The sequence below is a fragment of the Nestor notabilis genome, unplaced genomic scaffold (genome assembly GCF_000696875.1).
Source record: "Nestor notabilis isolate BGI_N333 unplaced genomic scaffold, ASM69687v1 scaffold7707, whole genome shotgun sequence".
NCBI classification, from domain to species: Eukaryota; Metazoa; Chordata; class Aves; order Psittaciformes; family Psittacidae; genus Nestor; species Nestor notabilis.
This window is the reverse complement of record NW_009935070.1, coordinates 35,724-46,886: the sequence shown is the minus strand read 5'-3', so window position 1 is coordinate 46,886 and position 11,163 is coordinate 35,724. Positions and strand designations below refer to the sequence as shown.

General features: G+C 37.5%; 1 protein-coding gene across 1 annotated transcript in view; it reads right to left on the bottom strand.

Moving 5' to 3' along the window:
- Positions 1-11,163, bottom strand: part of DOCK3 (dedicator of cytokinesis 3) — a 146,461-nt gene that overhangs the window by 118,793 nt on the left and 16,505 nt on the right. Inside the window, 2 exon segments of the mRNA XM_010017634.1 lie at positions 9,231-9,385; positions 10,704-10,745. Coding sequence (XP_010015936.1) covers positions 9,231-9,385; positions 10,704-10,745 — 197 coding nt within the window.

Genomic DNA, 11,163 nt, shown 5'->3' with positions numbered 1-11,163 from the left:
TCCTCTTTCCCAATTGCAATCTCTAGTCAAGATCAGTGTCCATCATGATGCTGCTAGGAAACTACCAGCTGATGTACTACAGTAGAAACGAAGAGTTCTATGTAACAGATTAATTATAAGAGCAGATGGGACCATTATAATAATTCAATCTGGTCTATTACGTAACACAGACTACACACCATTTATGTTAATATATACCTTTGGATCTCTTTGTTTTAAGGGGGAGGGGGGCTGAGGCAGATGTTTGGCTTATAAAAATAAGTAGTTTGTAATACCTTCTTTTTTTACTCCATGCCTTCTGATTGCTGTTTGTATGAGCATTTGCTGTCTCTTTCCTTACATTAGAGTGCAAATGATTTATACTTTTGATGTATATCAGGATATTAACCCACAGGGTAGAAGAATAAAGGATTCTCTGGTAGAGCACAGTACTTCAATAGAACGATTTGGACAGATATCTTAAATTACAGCAAACATCTCTTGGTAGCAAATCATACCCTGCCCCTAGATCCGAAAATCTGAGCACACTATCTGCACCACTACATTCATCACTTCAGTAATAAGAAAAAGACATAACAACAATGGTATGTACTCATTGTGTAAGGCTACAGTTATACTGGGTAATGTCATTTAGATAAAGCTCAAAGGCACAATTTAGTACAGAGTAAAAAACCAAAGGTGTGAAATGCTAATCAGTCCAAGTTAATAACCACCCAGATTATTACTACACTGTTAGAGTCTTTCCTACATTCCTCTCCCATTTCAGTACTTCACAGTCTAACAAACTGCCTCTCATTAATAATTTTAATTCCATTACTCTTTTTTCCCCTCCCTCTTCCCCCTTAGAAAAAACCAAAAAAAAACCAAACAAAAAAAAAAAAAAACACCACAAAAAAACCCCCAAAAGAATATTTTATTTCCCAAACGAAATTATTTTAAATGATAATCAGAGGAAGAAATTCTACTCATTCCATCTGGATGTTTCTCTTATACTGACAGCAGAGAGAAAAAATAAGATCTGAAGAAAAGACAAATTAATAGTAAATTATTGCAGGATGGATGCCTACAAAAGGAAATTAAAGGAATGGTTTAAAGGAAAAAAAGAAAAAAAAGTAGAACTGTTGCAAGGTGAAAAGCTTAGATCACTATTTGATTAGCTCCTGGAGAAACAGAAATGAAAGAAAAGGACATACGAAAAACCTCAGTGGGGGGAAGAGTGTACTAGTGCACTTGGGAAGGCACTATGGAAATGAGACCCCTCCAGAAAAAGTGCAGGAATTTGCATACCTGAGAACTAGTCAGAGCTTTCAAGGTTCATAGCTATGCAGCATCTTTCCTCTCATTTCCCTGCACTGTATGAGAAATGGGTCATCAGTACACAGATTTCTATATGCCTTTAAACCTGATCATCACCCATGAGCCTCAGAAATTTCCCGTGCATTTTTAGAATCCAGTTGGCAAGCACTTAAGTGGAAGGAATATGTGCTTAAGGAAGGAATACAAAACTGTCCAATAAAATCATATTGAAACACATGTAACTAAACCTACATGGTGCACCTCTATGTGCCCTCACACGAGGAACAGAGAGTAGTCCATACCAAGACTGAACTTTTTCTGGTTTTAAATCCTTTCATGCTTGTCTTATCTTTCTTTTACTGGGACAGGCCCAGTAAAAGATGTCTAAGAGATAAGAGATGTCTGTTACATCATTCAAAAAAAAAAAAACCCAAACAAAAAACCCCACCCAATCAAAAAAAAACCCTCACATAAAAATAACACTTATTTGATATGCACTGTTCCAACTGCATTTCAGTACAAGATACACTTGTCTTCATTTTCAGCCTGGAGAAGGAAAGGTTTCAGGAAGGCCTTACTGTGGCCTTCCAGTATCTAAAGGGTGCTTATATGAAAGATTGGGACAAACTTTTTAGTAGGTCCTTTTGTGATAAGGAAAGGCATGATCGTTTTAAACAAAAAGAAGGTAGGTTTAGACTAGATATAAGGAAGAAATTTTTCTGAAGGTGGTGAAATGGAACAGGTTGCCCAGAGAGATGGCAGATGCCTCATCCCTGGAAAATTTAAGGTCAGGTTAGACAGGCCTCTGAGCAATCTGATCTAGTTGATGATGTCCCTGCTTATTGCAGGTGGGTTGGACTAAATGACCTTTAGAGGTCTCTTCCAACCCAAACCATTCTATGATTTTTTCTATGATCTTGTTTTGCCTTCTCTATAGCATTGAAAAAATTCCAAGACATAGATGACAGCCAGAAAATAATTAGATGGATCAGCGAAAATTTGTGCCTTTTGTGATGTTATCTGATCCTTCTTATTTAAGAGGATCACACATATTAGAATAAATTCAGTTTAGTTGGAGAGTGATGCAGATAGGTTTCAGTTCAACTACAGACATCTGAATCCAAAACCTTACTCTTCAGAAGAATTCTTATCTACGAAGTCAGATAACAATAGAGAACTATATGACTGTACGGTCCTTTCCAACCCTAACTATTCTATGATCATTTCAGGATTGAGATCATCCTAAGGACTCATAAAAGGAAAAAAAACGTGCAGGTAAAAATTGACAAACCTAAACTTGCCTTTTTATGTGATAAAATAGGGAGCTGGATATAATACTAACTCCTGAGTGACCTTTTGAGTATAATTTACTCACCACTACCATACTGCATATAGCAAAGCTGTAAAACTTTCCTCTGCCAGTGGAAGGCATTTCCTTCTGTTTGCATAACTTCTGTGGATGAATGCTCTAACCCCCCTGCATGCCCTGCTAACAAAGGGCCAAGGAACCAACCAGCCACTAAAATGATATAGTACTCCAAGTTTAAATACCTGCCACAGTTATGAGCGAGACAAGTTTGGATTCTGATCACCAACAGTCATTCTTACCTAGATAGAATTTATGGCTAAAGATGCTTAATTAAAAACTTCTGACTACTGAGCAAATTAAAGTAATACAGATCCACATGATGCATCAAAGAAGATCACATTAAGGATTCCCCAGTGACTGTCAAGGTCTCAGCTGGCTTTCTTTAGGCAAACTGGAATCCTAATTTCTGATAGGAATATTTCTGGTTAGAGCAGTTGCTGCCTTTTCTGTCCTATTCTCTGCTACCTTCCCAAGCAAAACCACAGAATAAAAAATAACATCTTTTTTTCCATTGCATTCCTCTCCTCCCTTTTTTAAAGTAGGGAAAAGGTTCATCCTTCCTAGTTCCTTAAGTAAGATTTCTAGAGTACATTTTCATTAAAACTTTACAATTTTCTAGCTTTTGGATGCATGTCTGTAATACACTTTCAAAATACTGTACATTTTAGTATTCCTCTGAACATAATTGTATCAAGTATTGATGTGTTGGAAGCATCATATAGACAAACATCAGAATAGCACAGAGTAAAAGAAAAAGCAGTTCTTAAACTGAGTAACATCTACCTATCCCTACATGCTTTCTTCATGCATTCTATGTGATCACTTCTGGGTAACCTTGTTATTCATGAGTTGAAGAAAAAGAATGTAATATCCCAAAAAATTGCTACAGATTTCCTCTGGTGTTTTGTTTCCAAAACCAAGATAAAGCTGATACCATGAAGACATCGCAAAAATAGTTACACAGATTTTTGAGTTAGACAGAATGGAATAATAAATGTTAATAATAAAGATAGTCATATAAGCAGGTAGGAGAAAATAAAATGCGTGCTACGGAGCTCTCCGAAGAGCATATGATGTTGTAAGTGAAGAGCTGATTATAAGGCAGATGGCACAAGAACAGCAAATTAGAAGCTACTAAACTTTTGATTATACACCCTGCAAACCAAAGAATGTACTTTCAATGTCTGTCTTTGTGCACATTTTACAAAAACTCATCAGTGACACAAAATCTGAAGAGTTTCACTACTAGGTCATTATAAATGTCCTTAGTCACCTATCTCTACCATATATTTACATCTAGAAATATGTACAGCCACCTGTTGCTACTACTACAGTTGTTTAAGTTCAAAATACTCATTACTTAAATCAGCCACTGTTCTTAGATACCTTTTCCTCATGCTGCATCATATGTTTTCCTTTGTGTCTCATCTGCTGGTAATGTACCTACAGCAGCTGGTGTGCATGTGTGAGTAACTTTCTCTCCCTCTCTACATTCAACTTCAGCTGAACTTTCACTTTTATAATCCAGTCTTTGCTTGCCCAGGCAATTTTTTATTTCTCCAGGTAGCCAATCTCATGTAACTTCTTGACTGTCTGCAGATCAGAGTGGACCAATCTTGTACTGCAAAGAATGCAATATGATGATAAACTGACAGCAAAAAGGAGGAAACAAGCAAATAGCAGAACACCCCTGGTAGTGGCACATTCAGACTGAAGAAACTAGCTGAAAGATCATAAGGTTTCTCATAACACCATATATTAAAAAGAAGTGGCATCAGCAAATGAGGCCTTCTACACACACTGGAGAGAAAGCGTGGTCTCGTAACAAAAAAGTTTTGAGTGTATTCTGTATGCGAAATGTACACATGGACTTCCTCTGTCAAAAGCCATCAACACTCCCATGGATACTTAGCACATCTACCACAATCTCCTGTCATGAGGAGGCCTGTATTATAATGGGCATGGTAAAGACACAGTAAGTAGGCAGATGGAGGAGTTACAAGCAGAAATATGCATGACACTATTTTCCATGCATAATTACTGATTAGGCCCCAGTTTTTCAAATTCAGTCACATCAGAATTTCTCTTTTGTTCTATTCACTCTCCATAATTAAGGATATTTATAGATGACAAGAAACTCTTAAATCCCAGTGGAGTAAAATAGGGTAACTGGTAAAACAGTGCTAGAAACATCTATTCTGGTTTAAGATGCAGGCAGAATAAAAAAAGCCTTTACATGTTTAAACATAAGCTTTATAAAGAAAAAAATCTTACTGAGATTTATTTATCCATTTTCATACTTAGTGGATTCTTCAAGCTTATTTTCAGAAAAAAAACTGAACTTATCCTTTTGGAATGTGTCATTTCTGAAATTATGTGTGTGTTTATGCATTTATTAGTAAAAAGAAGCTATTTAAAGGTAGCTAAACCTCACCACTTTACTGAATAGAGTTTATTTCTCCCATCAAAATAATACTGCAAAGAACAAGACCAAACAAACCCTTACTCATTGCATCCTTCCAGCACAGATAATACTCTGGATCAGTTCTTCCACCAGTTTTCCAGCCCCTTTACAACAGTTCCATCTAGTATGTGTCTCCTTGCTTTACCCTAGCAAGTTTAATGCTGAGGCATAACACGCATTCCCATATAGCAGAACCAAATTAGCTGGCTCTGATGTGACTCGTGCTTGACAAATTTATGTTGACTTGTACTTATCATCTTGTAAGCTTCTCACTGCTAATAGTTTATTTGTTCCAGAATTTTTTGTGTTTGTCATCTGACTGCAGTTGACCTTAGGGAGATTGAGGCAAAACAGCTATTAAATATTCCAGCTATCTTGGTAACATCTGCTGATAGCTTAATGTCCTCTTTAATTTCTTCACTTATTCCATGATTTGGTAAAACTAAACTAAACTAAAATAAAATATATATATATATATATATGCTGGTAAAGCATCATAGAATTATTCTTTTTTTCTCCTTGATGTCCTTTGGTAATTGCATTTTTTTCCTACAATTTTCTGTCTCTTCCCATCCCTGTTTGCGCAATTTCATTAGTTTCTCCTTTCTACATTTCCTTCCAGACTCCATTTCACCAAAGATTACGTGCTACAGACTTTCTGATGATACCATATATACAATCTCCTTCATATTGAAACAATCTGCTTTTGTACTTTTCAATAGTATCATTAAGAAAGTGACAACTCTTGGATTTCTTTCCTCCGTATCAGTTTACCTGTTTTTTTTGTGATGTTTATTGGCATCTGCCTTACTGAAGTTCACCATCTGTACATTTATCTTTCTTTCCTTTTCTAGTTATGATCAACTTTTCTAGCTACGATCTATCGTTTCATGATCATTCATCCCAAGGTACTTCTCACACTGGGGCTGTACTTTCCCATTGGCTGTAATCAAAACTAGGTTAATCTTCTCATTATTTTCTGCTAACTTCCACATGGCAAACAAACACAGGTATCAAAGTTTAGGAGGAAAGATTTTGTTGCTACACTAATACTTTTTGTATGTAAGAATATATGACAAGTTTTGTAACAAAAAATGCCAAATACTTTAAAACATACAAATAAAAGACTTCTATCCCTTTTCACCTGAGCCATTAACTCATACTCTGATTGACAGGTTGTTTCTGTTGTGGACTGAAGCAAGTTTTTGATGCAGACATTCATCCATGTAGTTCTATTTACTTTTTATAATTCTGTCAAGAGTAAAAATTAAGTCACTTTTCCCTGTTTTTTACCTCTACGCTTTACCCCTCCAATACTAGCATTCTTATTCTTGCTCTCCATATTTCCTGTTGTGTTTCAAGCCCAGCCAGCAACCCAGAACCATGCAGACGCTCACTCACTCCCTGCCCCCTGCTCCTTCCTCCCTATGCTCCTGGAGGGATGGGGAGGAGAATCAGAAGAATGTAACTCCCACGGGCTGAGATAACAGCAGTTCAGTAACTAAGGTATAACACAAACCACTGCTGCTACCACCAATAATAATGATAAGAGGAATAACAAGGGGAGAGGACACAACCGCTCACCACCCGCCGACCGATACCCAGCCCAACCCGAGCAACGATTTGGGCCTTCCGGGTAACTCCCCCCAGTTTCTATACTGGGCATGACGTGCTGTGGTATGGAATACCCCTTTGGCCAGACTGGGTCAGGTGTCCTGTCTCTGCTTCCTCTCGGCTTCCCCTCCTCCCTGGCAGAGCATGAGACCGAGAAAGTCCTTGGTCAGAGTAAACATTACTGAGCAACAACTAAGAACATCGGTGTTACCAGCATTGTTCTCAGGCTTAAAGTCAAAACTACAGCACTGCACCAGCTACTAAGAAGAAGAAAAAATGACTGCTGTAGCTGAACCCAGGACATTTCCCCACTGTCATCTTTTGGCAGCTTCTCATTTCTAGACAGCACAAACCATTAAACAAAGTACAGTTCCATATTTGTATTCAGAACATGGGAATATATCTCAAACTGTATTTCAGCTCCCGCTCCAACCTTCTGATTGCTAGTCCATAACTGGTACATACTATTACTTCAGCTCTTCAAAGACACTGGAGCTTTCACCAGTTCTTTACTTAACCTAACTGGGCAATAACTATTGCAACCAGCATGTTCCGTGAGGTTTTTAATCTACTCTATGTCCAAAGCAGTAACACTGAAAGCCAGTCAACCTCCAATGTGAACTGCCTGGGCAAGGAATTTATCAACCTTGAAACCATTTCAGAAAACTCAATTTGTCCTTTTCATTTAGCATGCAGTGTGCAGAAGCTTTGCTTGTTTTTTACCTTAATGTACTCTTTCCTGAGAGGAAAGAAACTTAATCTTTTAAAGTAGATATGAAAACATCATTCTAAATTTGCAGCAGTGTGTTTGTCTGTTTTCTGGCTTTAAGTTTCTCCACTAAACCAAAGCTCAGCCTCATTAAACATTTCTTCCCCACCACTCTTTGAGATATAAGAAAATGTAAAAATTATGCTGTTCTCACTGAGTGAGATCACTGATGAAGAGCTAAGTAATAACAAATGTTTGCACATCAAAGCATTATTATAGATATTTAAATATGCCTGAACCACTCTCTGTACTTTTTCTCATTACAACTATTATTTTCTTTCTTTTTTTAATCATCGGCAAACCCCCTTCTTGAGGTTTTCCCACTCAATGTTTACATACTATGCAAACTGCAGCCCAATCAATTCGTCTCCTTTTGAAGCAATTTCTGAGGCCTTTCACAGTCAGGGGAGCAGCTTGTCCTTTCCTCTTCCCTGCAGCTTTCTTCATCTAAATAATTTGATATTTCACTGCTTTGGGCTATGAACTAATTAATTGAGCATATTTTTTGCTTTGGTTTTCCATTTTCACCTTTCCCTCTTAACACCTATTTTTTGTCAATTCTCTCAATAGGGGAATTAGAGGCATGTCCTCCTAACTAAATCAAAACAAGCATTTCTCACCTTGTGAGGGTGAAATAAATATGATGTAGTACCAGCTTTGGCATTCTTGCCATATTCTGCAAAATGATCTTTAAGCTGCCTAACTAAATGGTGGTAGACATGTATTTATAAGCTGCAGTCAAGTCATTAGAGCTTTCTCATACAGACCGCTTTTTTAGTGGGATATCTTCTGAAGAGCTACAAAACTGTTATCACTCTACTCTGAACTTCTTGGATGAACATTCTTCACATAATAATGTTCTTTCAAAAAGAGGAAAGAACACTTTGGGGCTCTTTCCTCAGTTTGGAACAAATCTAAATCTAATTTGATGAAAACTAGGGCAGTTTTGACCACAGTAGTGGCAAATATGGTCTGTGCCAACTGTCAGGACATGCCTTAAAACCCAAAAGCCCCACGAACATGGTGCACTTTAGATCAAGCTACACTTCAGACCAAGCTACACTTATATAATTTGAGCCACTGTGCATATGCTGCAGTACTCTTTACATACTCTGATGTTTTCAAAACACATGCTTGTAAAGAAAAAACAAAGTACATATCATATTTGCTAACATTAGTAACAATTACCCCAACATACTGAGCAGCACAGTTGTCCAGACTAGAAATAAGGATGAATACAAATAGTTCACTTTACATTGATAGCAACAGAGTAATGAAAACAAGCTACACTGTAACATGCCTGCAAGGCAAGGAGTGGATGAGCGTTAAAGAGCCTAAATTCAGCATGCAAACACATAGCAGTCCTCTTTTCAACACAGTCATGCAGTGTGGCCCTGCCATTACTGGTATTTGTTAAACCACAGCCCTACTAAACACTAAGATCTTCAATAATGTTTGGAGGCAAAGTCAGAAACCTAAACAAAATTCAACTATTCTGTGCCTTTAATGCTTTGCTTATAGGTAAGCACTAAATTTCATATGCAATGATTAGTATTACTAATGTTCTCAAGCATGCAATGCAGGGCGGTCAATTTATGATTTATCAGCTTTGTCCTTTCAGTTGTCACAAGAACAGCTCATATGTTTCTCTCCAACATGTTTGCTTTGCTCATAATATTTTACCTAGTAAGCTTTTTAGTTACTTGGTAGAGTCCTACCTGATCTGCTTGCCTTCTCGAACATCGTACAGAGAAAAAAAGACATCTGTGTCTTCTCCAATTGTATTGTAGGTGAAGCTCTTTAGACTGAGAAAGAAGTGATGAGGCACTGGCATACGACAAGCTTCCCCGTGACGCTGACGAATTGTATCCACCTGATTAAAAACAATAACAGTGACTTTTAATTCTTCACTAATAATAAAGGACACGTGACCAACTTGATAATTTTAACTGAGATTCTGCAGTGCTTTCTCCATCACATAAAACCTTAATCTCAATATATCCTGCCTTAGAGATGCATGCTGGGTTAAGTTTTCTTTCTCTGTTTTTCCCCACTTTTAATTTGAATAGTTTGAGAAACCATGATAACCAACTAAAAAGATCTTAACAATGGTTGATAACATAAGCAACCAATAAAGTCACATAGAATCACAGAATGGTTTGGGTTGGAGGGCACCTTAAAGATCATCTATGTTCCAACCCCCTGCCATGGGCAGGGACACCTTCCACTAGAGCAGGTTGCTCCAAGCCCCATCCAACCTGGCCTTGAACACTGCCAGAGATGGGGCAGCCACAGCTTCTCTGGGCACTCTGTGCCAGTGTCTTACCACTCTCTCAGTGAAGTATTTCTTTCCTCATGTCTAATCTAAATCTCCCCTCTGTCAGGTTAAAATCATTCCCCTTTTTCCTGTCCCTACATGCCCTCGTAAAAAGTCCGTCTCCAGCTTTCTTGCTGGCCCTGTTAGGTACTGGAAGGATAGCAGAAAGGTTTATATTTTGACTCAGTATATCAAGACCTAGTTATAACAGTGAAAACTGGGGTACAGAAAAGAGAAAGGAGTACAATTAGAAGTAAGTTTATTCTTCAATATTTATAGCCCTTATATCCTTTCTATGCTGATCTTAATAAACAGGTTGCATGAATATCCTAAGCTCCCTAGGCTAGTCTCTGAGTGCACAGACAGGTACATACTAACAAAGACAATCTTGAAGTTTCCAGACTTGCAACCCAGATAAGTACTCACTATATATTAGAGCTTAAATTGAATTTTGTTCTGAATTTTAAATTAAATCCAAGTAAATCCTCATCCTTTCAAGACAGGTACCTGTGGAAGAACAGTTCTCCTGGAAAGATTAGATCCAGATTCCATGATCAGGAATGGATTACATTACTACAGAAAGGATATGTGAAACAGAAGCCTAATAAGCCATGTGTTAGCAGGTGGAAAGACATCTCACACAGGCAGAGTAAGGCTTTTGATATCACTTCAGAAGTTATCTTTTAAGAACAACAGTTAGAGCTGAGGAAGAGAGATCTAAACAAAAGCTGAAGAAGGACCTCAGTTCATTACTTGGGGATCTTCTGAGGAAGTGTTCTATGGGTAGGGACTCACCCAATGACCTCCATCATACATTTACATGCAGTACCAATAACTTAAAGACAACAAAAATCTGTACATTGATGACGTTTACCTGTGATGTGCTCTGCTGTACACTGTGTCTACTTGACAAATGCTGTGGAGATACAAAATAGTAACATTTAAACCTTTTTGAAAGTAAGAAACATTTACATTGTATCTGTGCAGCCTTAGAACAGTCATTTAAAAATGTGACTGTTCAAGATCATGACCAGATTTTCACAGCCTTTTTTCACAGTATATTAACACTCACAAGACCACTAGCTTTCCTTTCTCAGTTAAGCCATTTCTTAGCCTAACTACTTGAATTTACGGGTAGGAAATTAGCTTTTAAAGTAAATGGCTGTCACAAGCTAGGCAGAATTTCCAATACTGTAAAAGCATTTCTTTCCGAAAAGTCCATCACCCTATAATGTATAATTTATGTATTCTCCTGCTAAATGGGGAGATACCTCAGTACTAATCCTTACCTATCAGTATGTTGTCTATGAAAAGGTGCATTTGTTCAAAACACA